The sequence below is a fragment of the Acomys minous genome, assembly GCF_964271855.1.
Source record: "Acomys minous genome assembly, chromosome: 3".
In the NCBI taxonomy this organism is placed as follows: domain Eukaryota; kingdom Metazoa; phylum Chordata; class Mammalia; order Rodentia; family Muridae; genus Acomys; species Acomys minous.
In genome coordinates, this window is record NC_140485.1 from 120,620,824 (window position 1) to 120,641,002 (window position 20,179).

Below are 20,179 nucleotides of genomic sequence, written 5' to 3' on the forward strand. Positions count from 1 at the left end.
ATGGAAAGCAACAAGTTATAAGGCAACCAGGAATGCTTTGGTAGTAAATTCTAGAAGGGTCAAGATGCAGGCTTTTCTGAGCACTACTGGCCACCCCTAGAAGGACAAGGGTTGGGATGAGGTTCCTAAGAATTGTCCGTGCCCGACAAAACATAACTAACTGTTGGCATAATGTTCTTGTGGACTGTGTACAGTTTATACTTGTTCGTTCAAATGCTGATTTCTCTGCTCCACTGTCTGGATCGATCTGCACATTGCATTGTGATGTTTATTTCAAGTTTGTGTAAACATGTCACCCTTTGTTCTCTGTGTTGCTAATAAAAACCACCTTGCCAATGCTGAGCAATAACAGAGAATGACAGGGGACATCTGATCCAGGGAGGGGAGGAGAGAGAAGGAAGGAGAGGATGGAGCCACAAGGAGAAGACCAGGAAGCACCAGGAGGAATGAGCCAGACCTAGGATAGGAGTAAAAAGCAAGTATAAAGTGAAATAGCAGAAGGAGAGGAAACTGTACTAGCATGGAGATTTAGGATGGAGTAACTATTGTGCAGCATTGTGCTACAGGCTAATTAAATCGATGTTAGTCTCTCTGTGTGGTTACTTGGGGTATAAAGCTGGTTAAGGAGTAATCACTGATTTCACTAAAATAATAACTCAATATTAAATATTAATAATTATTCAACACATAACCATCATATGAACATGTCCCCAAGTGTGTGTGTGTGTGTGTGTCTGTGTCTGCACTCTCATCAACCTCGGAGATGTCACAGTGCAAGGAAGGCGCCCTAGCAAAAAGTCCTTTCCTTCACCATGACAATGGAGACTCAGTGTTGTTACCAAAGATGCTCCTATCACCTTCCTCTACACTCTGCCAGGTATTCACCAAAAAAAGAGACACACAAACATATACATTAGGACATCTCTCAGAAAGAGGGCAAGTGGAACCAACTCAGCCTCCTCAACATCAGATCCGAGGAATGAGCCTTTGGGCTAAGAGAAATCTTATAATATTTAATAAAGAATATGTGGCCCCCACATGCTCAACATGTGATACTTGGTCAATAAAAGGAATTATTCATGAGAATGCCTGGAAAGAAGCTATTTCTGCAAAGACTGATTGACTAATTAGAATTACAGTGGTATAAAGAGGCTAGAATGTGGCAGGTCCAGAAGGTAATTATTTTAAGCTTTAGCCCCATAAACAACTATTCCTTGCCTGTCTCTGTCTTGGAACTAACATCTTGTAACTAACAGATAAAAACCTTTTAGAATCTATTAAGTTAGCAGACCACTATCTTCTACCAACCCAAAAGCTAATCATCAAGTTAGCCAATGAGGCATACAGAAAAGCTTTCCCTACACTGCGGTAACTATCTCTCTGCTGCACTCACCAATATATTTTAAACTTAGCTTGGTTTATGAAAGTCTTCTTTATTCTGTAAAAATGTAAAACTTCCTGAAACTGCTTCCATGTTGGAAGATGGAATTTAGGGTAACCTAAATCTGTGTTTCCGGACCATGGCCATTTAAATTTGGATCTAGAATAAACTCTTTCTTATTACTGGAAGAAAGGAAGGAAGGAATGAAAGAATGAATGAAGGAAGGAGCCAAGTGGGCAGAAATAGAGGGAAAATATCTACATTAAAGATAGAAAATTATAAGGTACAAGTTTCTAGCACTTGGTGATGTGGAAGGCTGACCTGTTTGGTACCAGATCAATTCCGAATGTTCAAGGATATCTCAATTCCATATCATAACACGTCCTTTCTTTTCAATACCATAGAAATCAGCTATAGACATAGTTTTACTTTGGTGATAGAATGCTCTCGTTCCTAGTATGTAAAACCCAGGACTTGATTCCTGTGTGTATTGGTGGGGGAGACTTAAAAAGAGAATATTAAAAAATAGTGCAACTTCCTCCCCACGAATCTGCATAGATTTATGGTAGATTTTTCAACTACCACTATTACACTGTTCAAACGCCACAAACAAAATCCTGATGCCTTTGGGTAAAATGAAAGGCGTAAAGCCATTCTAGGCTCCAGAAAAAAAATGCTAGACAAAATGCCTCACCATCTACAGCTGAGTTATAGCTTTCTTATGAAAATAATAATCTTTTCTTAAAGATGTTATAAAAAATGGATGAGAAACAACTAATATAAAGCCTATCAGAATGACCACGGAATTTATGTTCCTAAAACAAACTATGAATATTTTCACAGAATAAATTTCAGTTGTCTCAGTAGAGGAATAAATAAATGCTATGTGATTTAAAACAAAACAAAAACAAAACAAACACCCTAACCACAAAAGGAGAACTAGTAATAAAGGTCTGTCGTTCAGGTGCCAACAGAGCTCATGGAATTTATTTGAATTTAAAATATATTGAGATATCATTTTCGCTAAAGAGAACCTATCAACTGTTACCTTTCGTTATATCCACCAATCCCACTAGCCAATATTTAAAAACAGAATGTAATAACGCCATATAGGAACTTACTACTGCAGAAGCTTAGACAAACACAGGGAATGCAAATATAGTCAATCATAAAACACAGGAGAGAAGCAGACATCATGTACTACCCACTAAAATCTCAGTTCTGGAAACTGGTGATATTTTTTTTGAGTCCCTGGCCAACGGGGTCCCTCAGACCCTCCTCCCCTGTCAAATATCACAGGCTATTGCCAATACTATTGGTTACCTTCTACTATCTAAAGTTAAGCCCCTGCTGTTGACGACACCACATCCTTACGTCATCAAACATGGACGCAGAGGAATGCTAATTCAGAACTTGGTTGTTCTGACAAGAGAGCACATCTAAAGACTTTCTACTTCTATGTGATTTGGCTGGCAAGAGATCGTATGCAAAGGTCTTCTAGACCTGTGTGTGATCCTGCTGGAACACAAACATGCCTTTAATCCAGGAGACAGAGGCAAACAGATCTGAGGGTCGGATCTGGTATGGAGCAAGTGTCAGGAAAAGAAAAGCTTAGACCTAGGACAAACTGGGGGAGGAGTTAGAATATGATCAAAAGATGTTCTATAAAAAATAAGTACTAAAATGTTTTTAAAGAGTTGTTATCTAATTGCTTCTTTTTTAAAAAGTTTCCTCCCATTGTAGCCCAGACTTGCCCCACACTTTCTGTGTTGCTGAGGATAGCCCTGAACTTCTGACTGTCCTGCCTTATCTCCTGAATGCTGGGATTACAGGTGTGTGCCATCACATCTGTTTTAGACAGGGACGGTGATGAAAGCCAGGGCTTCCTGTATACTCTATGGTCTTACCTACATCACCAGCCAATTATCCTTTAGTTTGATTGGTTGGCCTTACTTTGCCCCCAATATTGCAGACTGAACCCAGGACCTTTACACGTGCTAGGATAGTATCCTAATACTGAGCTACAGTCCCAGATCCTTCACCACATTTTTTTTTTTTTTAACTTTGAGATCATCTCACTCAGCTACCTAAACTGGCCCTGAACTCACCCTGTAACCTCAGCAGACCTTGAACTTGTTACTTTCCTGCCTTGGTCTTCTAAGTAGCAGAATCACAGGCCTGAGCCACCAGCTTTTAGCCACAGTGCCCCACAATATGGGGAAAATGTTTTCTCTCCAGCACTGGTGGTGATCCCATGTCACATGTAAAAAAGAAAGGAGTACTTCATCAATTAAAAACAATGTTAGGGAGCTGGAGTGATGGCTCATAGGTTAAGAGCACGGTCTTCTCTTCCAGAGGTTCTGAGTTCAATTCCCAGCAACCACATGGTGGCTTACAACCATCTATAATGAGATCTGGTGACCTCTTCTGGCATGCAGGCACACATATAGGCAGAACACAGTATATGTAATAAATAAATAAATCTTAAAACAAACAAACAACCCCCCTGCCCCCCCCCCAAAAAAACAAACAATGTTGGAAGTTCAGAACATGTGGCTGCCCTTGATGGGCAGATCATTTCAGAAAATCAAATAAGCAACTAAGCTACTGGGTGTTCCTGACTGGCTCAATATTGCAAATGACTAAAGAGTCTAGTTTGTAGGATACAGAGTTGGCTCAGCAGTTAAGAGCACCTGTTATTCTTTATTTTATTTTATTTATTGGTTTTCCAAGACAGGGTTTCTCTATTGAGCCTTGGCTGTCCTGGACTTGCTTTGAAGACCAGGCTGACCTCCAACTCATAGAAACCCGCCTGCCCGTGCCTCCCTGAGTGCTGGGATTAAAGGCGTGCACCACCAGGACTGGAGAGTACCTGCTGTTCTTACATAGTACCCAGGTTTGATTCCCATCATTGACATGGCAGCTGACAATCATCTAAAAGAACTCTAGTCCTAAGGGATTGGGTACTCTCAGAAGCACCAGGCATATATGTTGCCCACATACATGTGAACAGGTAAAACATTAATATACATGAAATAATGAAATAAATAACCCCTCCCCAAATCCTAACAATCAGGTTTTAGGTTTCATATAACAGACATCAGAGGACAATTCATAGAAAACACTTGTGTAGATGTGCGCCTTTATCCTGGCCAAACTATCCTTACTCTCTGGACAAAGTCATAAAGAGCGACTGTTTTGGTTGGAAAGACAACCTTAGTGGTTTACAAAGGGCCCAGCTGCCTGGCTTTATGGTCATTCGTTTGAGGGACGTCTTCTGGAAAGGCTAGCTCATGAAGAAACGTTACCTGAGCATTATAAGGGATCAGCTCATCAAACAGTTGAGAATACAAATACTGATTATTTCCTCATATGTATGACCTGTAATTTCAAGGGGAGAAAAGGCTTGAAAGGTTGAGATACGACTAAATTTTGAAGAGAGAACAAAGTGTGCATACGTCACTAGTACGTAGATTTATAGACAGTTCATGGGGAGCTCAGAAACCATGTAGTGCCTGAACAAAGACAGATTTGAGAAATCAGTTTAATTCAGTCTTCTTCTTCTTCTTCTTCTTCTTCTTCTTCTTCTTCTTCTTCTCCTTCTTCTTCTTCTTCTCCCCCCCCCACTCGCAGACAGGGAAAGTACTGTAGTCCATGGGCATTCCACTTAAACCTCCCAAATGCTAGTTCTCCCTCTGTAGTCAAGGGCATTTCAACCTTCCAAGTGCTGGAATTGTAAGTGTGAATCACCGTGCCCGGCTCTGCCTTTGTTCTAGTTTGTTTGTTTATGTTGTTCTTTCTTTGTTTTATTTTTAGTGTATGTGGGTGCACACATGCAGAGGGTACTGCCTCAGACTGCAAGATGGAGGCAGAGCTATGGGATCCCAGGGATGTGTGGTTCACCCAGTGTTGAGTGGGAACCAAATTAAGAGATAAGCTTGTTTCACCTAAGTCATTTCTCCAGACCCTGCCTTTGGTTTTAAACCCTTGCGTTGGAACCAGGTAATTGGGACTATGTGGAAAGAGGCAAAGCACTACTATTGTTATCCAAGGGTTTCTACAATCCAGAGGGTATAAACACTCTAGGACTAGATATTGGTAAAGGGGAAAATGCCATTTGAGGAACAGTAGGTCTGCCCTTCCTCCTACAAGGTATTTAAACTATGACCCTGGAGGGAAATGAATACATGCAATCTCTGTAGCCTTGGAAGCTAAAATGGGATCCCAAGGTGCTGTAATTAATATCTGTGTTGCTAGGATAAGCTCATTTTGACTAAAAGATCTGTAAGCAATTTCAGAGATAATGATTCTTGCATTTCTCAAGTGTAATCTTCAACCGTAAGTAAAAGTAAATTAAAACATCCATTTGGGAGGCTGGAGCTTTGGCTCAGTAGTTAAGAGCACTGACTGCTCTTCCAGAGGACCCAGGTTCAATTCCCAGCACCTACATGGCAGCTCAGAACTGTGTGTAACTCCAAGATTACACAAACATATGTGTAGGCAAAACACCAATATACATAAAAATAAAATTAAATAATTTAGAAAAACAACAAGATAAGGTAACTATTATGAAAAAAGTCCACAAGCTGACAAGAGGAAGAAGTGAATTTCAAGATAGTAACATGATGTCCCCCCAAAATAACAGTGGCCATTTTCCGTGTACCAGGGACCACGTACATCCTGTTTATAAACTCATTTGGTCCTCAAACAACCCTATGAGGTAGTAGACTCTGTTAAGATCACCATCCCATTTGTAGAATGAAGGAAGTTCAGAAAAGCGGAGCAATGTCTAGGGCTCGAACCCCAACAGTCTGGAGCTGGAGCTGTGTTAAGATGGCCCTGCCTGCTCTCGTGCTGGGTCTCATTGATACACAAGGGGAGAAAATGATTACAGGGGGAGCACGAAAGCATTATGACAGCATAGGAAAAATAAACATGACCCCAACGGGCGAGCAAACAGTGAGCTAAACAACTCCAACCAGCCCGATTCGTTTTTAAGTTAGACAAGAGAAGCTGTGAAATTGTTTGCTTTTTAGATGGCGGATTTATCAAACATACATGAACATATTTTATATCTGTTACATGTGTTTATTACATGTAGAAAATTACATGTTTGCATAGGTGCTGTGGCACACATGTGTTGGGCAGAACACAACTTTCTGGAGTTCGTTCTCTCCTTCCACTTATGTGAGTCCCAGGGAGCAACCTCAGGTCCTCAGCCTTAGCAGTGGGCGCCCTTTACCTGCTGAGCCAGTTCAGCAGCCTCACCACCATTTCCTATAACATTTACCATTAAACAACTTCAGACTGCCTCTTCTCAGGACAACATCCCACCAGCATTGCCAGAAGACCTAGCAAGCGCTTCTCCTAAGGTAGAGGCTTAAAAGAGGTTTCCGTCTGTGAGACCCCAAGATCTAAATAAAAGATCTAAATGAAAAGTAAACTGAATCATAGACATAACCACCAATGCTTAGGGTCCCTGGAGATGATGGCGGAATTCTCGATTTCCATTGGGCTAAGTTTCCATTGAACCTCTTCTCCATCCCTCTTCTCCAAAGCAGCTCCACAGCATATAGGGTGCAACATCCACCTAAGACCTCATCTGGAGGCTGACTATCAGAGCATGTGGACCTCACAGCACCGTACAAGGTTAGTGTGGTAAATTCGATCAGCAAGGAGGAGGGGGGCAACAGAATGCAACGCTGATGAGCCATACCTAGCTCCTTCTGAATGATGTCAGGGATTCCTGAAATAGTCTTTCTCCTTTTGACTTTCTTCGGTCGTCTTACCAGAGTGTCTGTGTAAATTAGAGACCGCCGAAGGCTGGCCTGACGATCAAAATTCTCCCCTAACGTAGAATAGTAGAACAAGCAAAGCAATGTTATTGTCAAGCAAGCTGACACCATGCATGTCCTTCCAGAAGCTTGTAAAATGATAAAGTATTAATAATGAGGTTAGCCAGTCATATGATGATGGAGGCTGAAGGGCGCAAAAAGAAAAGCACATTATCACCAGAAGGCTGTTCCCAGTGTTGGCTGTGTGTCCTCCAGAGGAAGGCACCTCTGGCTCACTCCCAAAGGAGCTGCAAATGTGTTAATAACACACTGCAAAAATGATTCCTTGTCACTTGAGAATGAATTACCTGGCGTGTGACTGCTTCATAAAGTGGTTGGATCACGAAGACCAATTTTTGTATCAGTGTGTATTAATGACAATATATAGACTGAATTCATCTAGTCATCCCACAGAGACTAGTATGATGCTGTGCGTAAGAACAAATTGAAGTCTGAGCTTATCAAACATCAGACAAGAAAGACTAACAATTTAGATGTGGTGTGGTACTCAACACGTGGGTCATGACCTCTTTGGGGTTAAACAACCCTTTCACAGGGGTTACATATCAGATATTTATACTATAACTAATAACAATAGCAAAATTATAGTTATGAAATAGTAATAAAATAATTTTATGATTGGGGGTTACCACAACATGAGGAACTGTATTACAGGCTTGCAGCTTGAGGAAGATAGAGAATTACTGCATTATAGTAGGAGAGGCAATTGTAATGGAAACCAAAAAGCCTTATAATGATAAAGTGCTAACATCACACTGAGACCCAGCAACACTGCTGCTGTCAAAGCTGAACTCTTCATCATTTTCTAAGGTGCTAGGGCTTGAACCCAGGGTTTTACCCAGGCAACTGCTCTATCAATGAGCTGCATCCCCATTTTCTATTGGCATCTTTTAAAGTTAATTCCATTTCAGACAATAGAACCCACAGCCACAGAGAGTTTTCCCAACGTTCAAGCAGATTAGCACATTATGGGAAATTAGAAAATAGTAAGGTCTCTGACAGCATCAGACTGGTCTGTTCTGAACTGTTTGACATCGGTTAGAGCAAGTTTTGTGGTATTGGCCTTTTGGCATAGCAGCTATCTTAAAAATGAGATTTTAATAAATACATATATTCACATAAATCACACCTTCTTTAGTAATATTGTCACATCTTCAAAATGGATATGTGGTAGATAATGCAACTTCCGTTTCACAGGAATGAAATATGAACCTGGTCCCATTAAAACAAGCTAATTTTTAAATACACACCATCCACTGAAGAGGATAAATAAATAAATCCTTGTAAACTTAAAGATCTTTGTAACTTTGCTCTGAACAGAGAAAGCAGAAGCAACCCAGAGCAGAGCCTGAAACATCAGTAGACACCATTCAGTCAGGCCACATGGACACAGCAGCTTAGGCAGTGCTGAAGAGCAGAAGTCCTTCTATGCCTTATTAGTTCTTTGCAGCAGAAGAAAAGATACTCCTTCGATGGAGGCACTAAGGGCGAGCAAAATATTACTAGAAAGTTGTATCTAGTCTCCCAGTATTCCCCCCGCCCCAATAGGGTAGGAAAGAAAAAAACACCACCCAAGTACTAAGAAAATTATGAAGCAACCATATAGTGATGAAAATCCATCTACAATATTCACTCTGTGACCCAAAAAGGCTATGTCACAATTCATTAAGTAGAGGGTACGACTCGTGTACCCTGGCATCCTCAACAACACTCCCCTAATGTCCAGCATATGTAGTTAGGAGGTAATTATCTGTTGCACTGAACTGCTCCCTTTCGCTGATATACAGCATCAGCTCAAACATCAGTGCAAAACAGTTTGCAAAATGCTTTTCAAGGGTGTTGACCCGTACACTTGTCTTCTAGGTAGAAGACTTAATCCATATCACAGATGATGGGATATAGTCACATGTTCTTTTTATTTCAAATATTTCCCCTCCTCAGCCTTTAGAACATACCAAATCTCTACAAGACTGTAACTAAAGGGATTAAATCCACTTGCAGGCCAGTGGCTCACTGTGTTTCTGTTCTGCATTTCTAGGCCTGATAGGCTCCACTCTAGATCTGAAGCCATATATATATTTTTTTTTCCAAAGTCTTACTAAAAAACCAAGTTAGAGAATCAATAATCATCCAAATTAATAAGCATATGACCATTTTCTACAAGCAGTGGCATTTCTATCTAAAGTAATCTATTATTTTAGAAATATATAATTTGAAAAGCAGGAGGCTGAAGAACCCTGTGCCAATCCAACCACTCAGAGTGAAAGCTTTAAATGAAGAGCTTCTTTGGACCAGACTAAAGAAGTGCATCCTTAAGAAACATGTGTGTCTGTGTGAACACACAGATCCAGAAAAACACATCAATATGTATATAACTGTTAAATTAACATTGACATTTTGAAAAAAATGCTAACAACTCAATTAAAAACAGATTGTGTTTTACAGGACTCAGGCTGTCCACTTCTTCATTAGCGTTTATTCACCTTGTGTGAGTGGCATTTAAAAGTCTCCTTTTATGTCTGTGTATCGAAATCCACTTAAGCTGCCAAACAGGTAAGAATGAAAGCTCAGAGAAAGAACTCAGTGACCATCTACGAAGATGTATTTCACCACAAACACTTCTTTGTGCCTGAAATTTCTATTTTCACTGTCCTCATTTCAAGGCAGAACGTCTTATTCCAATTCCTTTAAGGGTTGTCATATTTCATTGCATAATATGCATAAGTTATAATATTACTTTGGTCCTTTTAATCATATATAATTACATTTCTTCTCCATTTCATCCATCAAATGACTCGTTTTATTGTAGAAAATGTAGACATACTGATAACTAATGAAATAGGCGATAAGTGCCAAACTGTTCTGCACCACTCTTACTTATGAAAATAATACTTTAAGGATGTGAGCTGGGTGGAAGGAAGGTGTGCTCACAGAGATCAGCAATGCTTTTCACAAAGAAGATGGATCAAAATGTCATACTGTTTCTTAAAGGGTTAAGTCTGTGAAAATGTGAAAAATGTACAAGGAATGGAAAACAATTCATGCACTTATTAAGTTTCCATGGAAATTCTAAACATTAATTTCTAAATATACTCTAAGATTTTGTTTTTGTTTTTTTAAATAAATCGTATCTAAATGTTATTAGCCCTTGCAAGTTTACTGGTACCATGGCAATATGCCTTCTAAAAGCAATAACCTCAGAAGACAGAAGGACGCTATGGGTTTTCAACCTAATTGTTAACGAAAACTTTTTCTTTTTGGTCAGCCAGTTTTAAGGACATAGGGACCAGGCTTTGTGTGGATTTTGTGTGTGCAACTTTCATCACATAGTCACTTATTTCTATGTAATATATCAGCATTGTACAGATGGTGGATGCTACGTGTGTGTGTGTGTGTGTGCGTGTGTGTGTGTGTGTGTGTGTGTGTCCCCCCGTGTCCATTCCCTGGGGAATAAACTCAGGACCTTGTTCAGCTACCATCAACTCTTTAACATTTTGCATTTTGTGCCCTTCCCACTGCAGAAGGGATAAAGATGGCAAATTTAGGTTCTTTTTTTAAACAGCTCTTCCACACTTATGAGGCTCAGCTTGAAGTGCTCTGTGTTTCATTACATCAAAAAGGTTGATGAGTCAACCCAGCAATTAGTAGCCCCAATATAGCCAATGTGCCAACTCTTAAACGTTGTTTCCTTAGCAGAAATGAATCTTTGAGGAGTAAAAGTCAAATTATAGAAAGTAAGGCATACCTATATCATTCTACTAAGACTTTTAAAAAGATATGGTCTGGTTACTAATTTACTAGACGCCTTTATCTCAAGAATTTCCTTCTTTTTCTACTTGAACAAACAAAAGGTAAGAAAATAATCAGAAACATAATGAGACAAAATTTCACTTCTAGAAATATCGCCTATGGAAATATACAATTTTTGCTGCTAAAGACCATTTTTGCAGGATATTCCTACATAACCAAAATCTCAGTTAAGAACAGAGCAATTAGAACATTTGTGGTCTGTCTCCTCAGACAAACAACAGGCGTTTTTATAAGCACACCCATACAGAGTTCTAGTGTTTTCATCATGAAACAAAGAGCAGGAGGCCAGACTATAGCTCTTTACTTTGATGTATAAACAAAATGCTAACAGCACACAGAAAACAAAGTCACATTCTCTCAAGGACATCCTGAGTCTTTTTGCCCCGCAAAGCATACCAGTTATGTTAATAGGAACCACATCAGCCTGGACTGTTTGGGCTTGCTGTCTGGTCTTCTCTTCTGGTGTTGGCAGTGGCAGGGATTTGGTCCAGTTCGTCTGAGTATGAAGGTCGGAAAAGTCACCTGACGTTGATGTTTTAGGTCTCCTGATGCCAATAAATCTTTCTTCTTCCGATGAAGAGAAAGAACACTGCAGAGAGAGAAAGGTGTATAAATAATTAGCAGGAATAGTTACAAAAAAAGTTTATTTAAAAAAATTACACTAATTTAAGGCAAGTCAGGAAGGGTTCCCCTTTTAAGAGCAGAGCAATACTCTCCTTTTGCACATGACCCTTCACACATATGATTCACCCTGTCCCTGGTCTAGAAAATGTCAGTACAACAGAAGATTTTGCTGACCCACAGAACCTGTACAACCTTTTGTTGTTGTTGTTGTTGTTGTTTTCCCTCTTAGCTATGCCGTGGTTAGAAAGCTTATGGACTTAAGCCTAACATTAGAAGCCCAGAAAAATGTCGTAGCTAAGGCTACCAGTTACCATCTTTATTAAAAATTCAGTTTTGCTCAAAGTAGTTTCTAGCTTCAATCTTATTTTCTTTAGTCTCTGACTTCAGGAAACGCTTCAAAATGAGGGAGCTGTTGTTTGTGCAACTCTAAAGCCATCTATGTGGGTTAAAAAAAAAATCGGCATGAAATTGTTAAGTTAAAAGAGGCCGACTAAAGCTGTGCTCTGAGCCTTATCAGAATTTCATAATAACATTTCAGCTGTGTCCTCTTTGACACAGATCAGCATCCTCACTGGAGAAGAGCCTTTCTTCAATGCCCCTTCCCTGCAGCACCTGAAGATATGCAAAGCAAAAAAAAAAAAAAAAAGCTGTGTTGGCAAGTATGTTATGCAAGACTTCACCAGAACTCCTGGGCAGACTGTTCTGTAATAACGATGACCCAAGAACACAAAATAAATGCACCATGCTTAAGAACAAGAGCAAAACCAAAAACAACAACAAAAGGCATAGGTGGCTTTTGTGAGGAAGTAGCCATTTGAGACATACAATAAACGCACAAGGACTAATCGAGTTTATAGAATTTAAGCTGAAGTACCGCTATATAAATAAGGTGTTTAAGAAGAGCTCTACTTAAGAATAAAGGGTCCTGGAGCTTCCTAAAGTAGACAGCAGTGTAAGCAACTCCTGGGACAACTCAACCTCTCTCAGACAAGCCCCACAAAGCAAGGGTAACTGCTATCCAGCTTTGTTTCATTTTATTTGATAAACAGACTTACACTGCTAGGCCCCCTCTCATAAATTGTTTGCATTTGTGAAGGTTTACCTAGCTTTGAATGGTGTGTTTAGATGCCTTCTGGAATGTAAGGGCACACAGAAGAAACAGAAATACAAAAAGACATCACTCCACCATCTCAGACACAAGCCTGCTGCCCCGTTTCTGCTCCTCCCCTTGAGGTATCTAGGCTCCTTGCTCTGAACTGGAGGGAGGGAGGCTTAGCCAGAGCAGGTGGGTGCAATGTAGGATCTTGAGTATATGATGAGCAAGGTACAGCTTCAGAGAACCGGTTCACTTATTGGTGGGTGGGAAGGGTATTTATACCCTTGGCCAGGGTCTCTGGGGCAGGTTTGTGCCCCAGGTTTGTGTGGCAGTGCACAACTGGCCAGGGAGAGGTGTTGGAAAATACTTCATCTGCATACTCAGGAACTGGGAGGATGGTGTGTGTGTGTGGGGGGGGGGGAATCTTATAAGGTCAAACAAGGTGTGAAGTCTGATAACCAGCAAGGTAATAAATTCCTTACGAGGGTTGACTGCGCCAGGTTGGCAGGCCAGAGGGAGCCAACTCCTGCAGTTCTCATCTGAGGTATCTGGGGTTGAAGCTCTCTTTGGCCTTTTCCTCCATAATCCTGGGCCATTAGGGTCCCGCATAAGAGCACTGCCACAAGTTTAGTGCTATGGAAATGAACTTCTTCCAAAATACCCATCCCTTCCACTACTTGAGTGACACAAATCTGAAAGACAGCGTAGGCACAAGGCTCAACACTCCAAAATCCTAGCCTCCTCTGAAACTCTGAAGTTCTCCTTTGCTGGGATGAGGCTGCACTGCCTACCTTCTGTACCTCATAAGTACTGTAAGTCTTAATAAATGCTCATGGTCATGGATGTTAAATACAATGACAGTGAGCATGGGAGATACAGAAATATGACTTTAGAAAAGCAGAGCCCATGGATTAACAAGTACCAATTTTTATTTGATTGCAAGAACAATAGTAATAAAAACAATGTAGATACAAGTGATGGGATAACAACTGAGTTAAATTAATAAAATTTAAAAATAAATAAATAAAAACAATGTAGAGATAAAAATATAAATCATATCATTAAATTTCTCAATATCTACTTTTACTGTTGCTAACTTATAAAACATTAAAAAAAAAAGACCATCTAGTTTCTTTTCCATCTAGGGAAAATGTGAGTTAATACTTCTAACTAGATAAATACACTCAATGTGTTGAGCATGTGTCACTGAAAACTTATCATGGCCCCAACTTGAACACAGTTCTGATGATGAGATCTCACACAGATTCTTACAAAAAACGTCCTTACAAAATTCCTAGGAAGATAAGTCAGTGGGTAAAGGCACTTGCCACTAACTCTGACAACCTGAGTTCAATCCCAGGAACCATATGATGAGGCAACCCCAATCTTGCAAGTTGTCCTCTGCCCTCCACATTCACATGGTGGCATGTGCTTGCTCACACATGTACAAAATAAAATATTAAGATTATCAAATGGGCTTTTTAGGCATCAGGAGCTAATCCCACTGATGCAAATCCACTAGTTCTAGTCTTTTTGCAGTTTTGACACCTCATTAAGTCTGACTAATAACATATTTCTCTAACGGCAAGGTGCAGACACACACACACACACACATATTAAAACTGATTTTATTTGAGAATGTCATGGCAGTTTGTATAAAAGTCACATGTAGTAGAATTCTGCTTCAGTCTGCCTACCTGTGATGTCATTGCTTACCTGCTACAGGGACATGGCCCTGCCCAGGGCTATGTAAAAGGACAAACCCTCCTATGGCTCTCTCTCTTACTCTCCCTTATTCTTCCCCTCTCTCCCTCTCTATTTCTTATTCTTCCTCTGTCTCTGCCTGTCTGTCTGCCTCCCGCCCCCCACCCACTCTCTGGGGGACTCCTCCCCCATTCCTTCTCCCCCCCATGCTCATTTAATAAACTCTTCTATAATATAATATCTGTTGCCTGGTACCATATTATCTTATTACCTTATTGTCATTCTCTTTATATTAAACATAAAAACATGTTTGATGTTGAATCTCAATCGGGTTAGAAGCTTACTCCAGCAGAACAAGCAGCTTGAAATACAGCATAAATCTGGAAGGTAGTAAGAGGCAATACCTGGCCAAAAAGCTGTGAACGGAGAGAAAGTGAAGGTGTGGGCTAATGGAAAACAGATGAGCTCCTTTACCATGTGACATCACCAAGGACTGGGGACAAGCACTTCTCCTTTGTATCCTGAAGAGGCTCTGCAGGCCAACTAACCTACTTTTCTCTCCGCTGGTGGATGATGTCAGAGTCCACAGCTTTCACTGTGAGGCAGAACTTCCCTGCAGTTTTGGTTGCCATGGGAGGATCCCCAGAACTGGCTACAGTGTGACAGCTCACTCACAAAGCAAATCCATTTTACCAAAGCTCTCAAAGACCTCTCTTCTCTGGTGAGCAAATTTCCCAGGCAAATGGAACACAAAATCAATATGCAAATGTGGCTGTTTCACAGTACCACCATCTACTGAGGAAAAAGGCCATGGTGGATGACTTTCAGAAAGATCCAACTCCCAGGCCCAATCTGTGTATAAACACAAGAACCAGGAACACCCTGCTGAGTCTCAGTGACAAATCTTTCTATGGGCTCTATTAAGAAAGATGTGGTCTGGATGATGCCCACCCCATGTGTCAGAGGCCTGCTTCCTAGCTTCATGCTAGCAAACAGTGTTTGATTGTTGGGAGGTGGGTCATAGTGAGGAAGCCCTCAAAAGGGAGAATGGAACTCTGGCTCCTTCCTTTTATGAAATGTTTGCCTCCTGGCCACACAGGTGAACAGTTTTGCCTGATTCTTCATCCCTGCTATGAAATGCTGCCTCTCCACAGGCCCCACAGACAAGGACGCCAACCAACTGTGAGCTGAGACCTCCAGTTTTTGAGATTGTAACTTTTTTCCTCTTTACAATACGTTATTTCGTATTTATTATACCATCTGGAAGAAGACTAACAAAATCTTGCTACACGCAGGTTACTACATTAGGCCGGTATCTGCTCTCCTACTTCTTTGTTCATCCTATTCTCCAGTTCTCCCTTTCCAGCAATATATTCTCTTCTCACACAGTAAATCACAAACCAGTTCTCCTCTCCCCAAACCCTCCAGAAGTCCTACTATGAACGTCAGACAATCCAAAGATAGAAAGACAGCAAAAGGCGGCAGAATAAAAGTAAAGAAATGGGGGAGGGGGACAGTTAGTAATGTTACCCTTTCAAAAAGTAACATGACACAATGAAAGAAAAGGAGGGGGGGGATCTGAGAAGCACTTGACCCAACCCCTCCCTCCCTGATCCTGTCTAGTTATGTGATTACATGGAATTATTCCGTTTCTGAGCCTTGGCTTCGAAATCGTTAAAACAACAGTAACGAGTATTAAAATGCATACTTCAAGGTATTCTTATGTAAAATGGGAGACTATGTGGGAACAAACTCTGAAGACATTCTAAAGTGTGTTGCTAGGATTATAAAGTTAGATACTGCATGACTCCTGGTAGAGCTGTATATATGGATGGCCTGTGAAGCCAGGATAGTCAGACTTTTTTTTTTCTTAAGCTGCCAAAAGCACACAAATCCATGGCTTCAGGCAGAAAATTCCATGTGGGTAGAATCAGAGACAGGATGATTGGGAGGGTGGCCAAATTTTCATAAAACAGACATTGTCTATTGTGCTATTTTCTTTGATGCCTGGCTTGGAAAGTTTAATAAAAGTAATCATCATTATCCAAGCACACAATGTGTTGTTCCGGGCACTGTACACAGGGCTTTATAGACATTCATATACTTAACCTTATAACAGTCTCGGAGGTGGGTACAGCCCAGCGATAACATCTATCTCAAAACTACAATACTTTTTAAAGCAAGCGCAGTGCTATTAATAATTACACAGGAGAGCAGCTGTGGACCAGGGTTGTCCCCTGTGAACCACATGTGGTTTCATCTCTTTACAGTTAAAGAAACCAGTGCTCATGTAAGGAAGCAAAGGAACCAGCTTGAACAGGTGGGGAGCTGCCTGGACCCTGTGCTCTCTGCGTCATGTTCAAATGAGCAAACGAGCCACCAGTTCACACTTACAGCAGCAAGCGAGGCTCCTGCTTTTCTTCAAAGTCTTCCTTTGATTTAAGTATTTCCTTTAACGAAGCCTAAAACACGCCTGGGGTGCAGTTCAAAAACAAACAGGAAATCGAAAAGACAACTTCACTTTCTGTTGCTACCACCAAGGCCAACCGTTTGTTGCCAAAATTCCAACCTAACTCATCACTCCGGGGCTGAATTCTATACGAGAGGTTGAGTAAGCGGCACCTGGTGCCCTTGCTCTGAGACAATGGGGCCTCTGTGCACGTTTCCCGGAATCAATGAACATACCACCAAATGAAGCCACTCACAGTGGCACCTGGAGAGCCCCCCTGTCTACTTGCAGGAAGCATTTTGGCACCTGTAAGGGATCACCCTTCAAACCTAAGATGCACTGAACACTGAACGGGAAAAAAAAAAAGTCAACATAAGAACAAAGAGCAACGACTTGTTCTTTGATTTCAGTTGAGACACGAAGGCATTTTCTGGAATTTTTAAATCCCCTCTGCCGACAGCACTTTTGCTCATGGCATGTTTGTTTGCTATGCAGATATGTGCACCACAGACAATTGGAAATAATTTAATCATTTCTCTTGCCACGCTACATTACCACTTTTAATATCAGAGACATGTGGCTCTCATTAGCAAATTACCTTTCTTTATCCCTCAAACAGATTGTAGAGCCTTATACTTGGTAAGAGTTCTTCCACGATGATAATTAGGATAATTATTCTAGGACAATTATCTAGAGTAAATAAGGAGAATACATGCCCCTCAGGTTCTTTTTCTAGTGGGTTGGTCCTCACCCTCCCCTCTATCAACAACTTTCATTTTAGGACAAAGCTCTTACCCACAAGCACTTCTGGAAATTTAATATTTGCTAGATGCAAATCAGATGCTTTTCATTAGACCTTGTGCAGTCTAAGCATTTGTTAACTTGTGAACTTCCTAGATTGCTCACCCTTCCTGCACAATGCTGCCCCAAACCTCCCTAGGAAATAGAAAAGGGGTTTCCCAGGAGAATTTGCCCTTGAGAGTGACTTCTTCTGCAAGCCCTAAAGTTGTCAGCATGGCTTTGAGAATAAAGCCCTGGGTTTTTGTTGTTGTTGTTGTTTGTTTGTTTTAAACATAGAAGTACCACAGACTGCTGGTGTGGAGAACCGCCTATGTTTACTGGATCCCATCTGAAATGAAGCATCAGCTCAGGGATCTACAAAACCCAGTGAAGACTTTGGTCCATTTCTAAACTACATTCTGGTTTTGGTATCTGGTTCTGCTGGTCCACGCACTCAAGGCCCACACTGAAAGATTTCTGTTTGCAAATCTGCACAGGCAGCTTCCCTTCCCCATTGCTCTTAGGTTTTTCCAGGCACCATAGCTACTAATGTTTGGACCCAGCCCCCATCCATGGTCCTCTTCCAATAGCCCCAAGACAGAACAGAGCAAATCTACCTCTTTATAGAGTTAACTTAGTAAACTAACTTTGGAAGAAATGACAGTATTTGTACACTGAGTCCTCCGGTCTGAGAACGTTTCTTTATGTTATATTTCTGTTCTTTCATACGACTCTAAAGCTTCCTCACACAGATTATGTATATTCTTTACTGAATTTACTAAATGCAGTACCTTCCTGAATTTGGTTCTTTTGTCTGCTACAGTAATTTTAAATTGCCATCTCTTTCCTGACTATAAATACGAAAGCTACTGATTTCTTCATATTAACTTGATACCTTCCAAAATCGGTAAAATGCATTACTAATAACAATTTAAATTTTATACTTTTCTGAATTTATCAAGTACACATATTTAAAATGTGCCAAGAGTAATAACATAACCTTAAACTTTTCAGATTGTGTGCTTCTTACACGGGATACAAATTTTATTTTATTTTATTTGTTTGTTTTTAGCACTGGATATGGCACTCACGATCTCACAGAAGTACCAAGCAAGCCCTGGATCACTGAGGGACGACGACTGCTGGAGATACATTTTTTCTTTTTTTTTTAAATATATTTTATTAATTTGCTCATATTACGTCTCAATAGTTATCCCATCCCTTGTATCCTCCCATTCTTCCCTCCCTCCCATCTCCCCTTACTCCCCTCCCCTATGACTGTGACTGAGGGGGGGACCTCCTCCCCCTGTATATATGCTCATAGGGTATCAATCATGCCAGAAGGTTCTTCCCATTCAATGTTAAGCAGTAACAATGGCAGTTACTATCCTTCTCTTATGTCCCATTCTAATGGGACATATACATCACCATGAATGTGGAGGCCATTCATTGAGGAAATGAATGCTGAGGAAAACATTCAGGACTGGGTTCTCTCCTTTTACCTTGGGTTCAAGGCCTGGAACTCAGGTCATCAGATTTACACAGTAAGCCTTTTACCCTCTGAGCCTAGCCCCCATCCATTTTTGTTGTTTTTGTTTTAATCAGGAATGGCTATTAAACTGTATTAAATATTGTGTCAATATCTAGTATTTTAATTACATGACTTTCAATGCCAGATTAGTATGTTCAATATTAGTAGTCAACTGCCATCCTTTACCTAAGTGCATACATTGCCATTAAAATAAACTACAGTTGACTGCAGAGTACTTGTCTTTTAATGAGCTGCTGCTGGACATGTTTCCTAATGAGTTACCACTGGTAAAGCCAATCTTCATCAGCCACAATAGCCAGTTAATCTGCTTCTTACAGTCTCTGGCAGGTGTTGGCTTAATGTTAAACTAATTCATTAAAAAGAACTGAACTTGGAGCTGGAGAGATGGCTCAGCCATTAAGTGCCCTTACTGATCCTGCAGAAGACCTGGGTTTAGTTCCCAAAACCCACATGGCAGCTCACAGTTGGCTGAAAGTCCAGTTCTAGAGAATCCAACACCCTCCTCTGATCTCTCTAGACATTGTGTGTGTGTGCACGCACACACACAAACACACACACACGATGCACATACACACATGCATGCAAAAACACCCCCAAACATGGAATAAAAATAAATAAATGTTTAGAAAAAGAATTGAGATTTTCCTTATGCTCTTGAACAGTTTCAAGCACTGGACTTGGCCCTGCCCCTTTTCCATGAGACAGGCCTATAAAACGGTCCCTCTCTTCTGGGGTCAGATTTGATGTATTACATACATTATAAAATCAGTTTCAAAATTACCTATATCTCTTCTGTCTAACAAAAGACGACTATTTAAATTATACTTGTGATCGCTTTTCCTACTTTAGAAAATACTTAATTGCTGTGCTGGGAATTCAGCTGGGAGGCAGATAGCTTGCTTAGCATGTTAAGGCCCTAGGTCCTAGT

General features: G+C 40.6%; 1 protein-coding gene across 6 annotated transcripts in view; it reads right to left on the reverse strand.

Moving 5' to 3' along the window:
* NHSL1 (NHS like 1) overlaps positions 1 to 20,179 on the reverse strand; it is a 234,722-nt gene that overhangs the window by 12,251 nt on the left and 202,292 nt on the right. For 4 of the 6 annotated variants that reach the window (XM_084777583.1, XM_084777584.1, XM_084777588.1 and 1 more), the window contains exons 4-5: positions 11,443 to 11,635; positions 7,098 to 7,229 (exon numbers count right to left, since the gene is read on the reverse strand). In XM_084777583.1, coding sequence (XP_084633709.1) covers positions 7,098 to 7,229; positions 11,443 to 11,635 — 325 coding nt within the window. The remainder of the gene's footprint in view (positions 1 to 7,097; positions 7,230 to 11,442; positions 11,636 to 20,179) is intronic. The other 2 variants (XM_084777585.1, XM_084777586.1) reach the window with 1 other exon arrangement.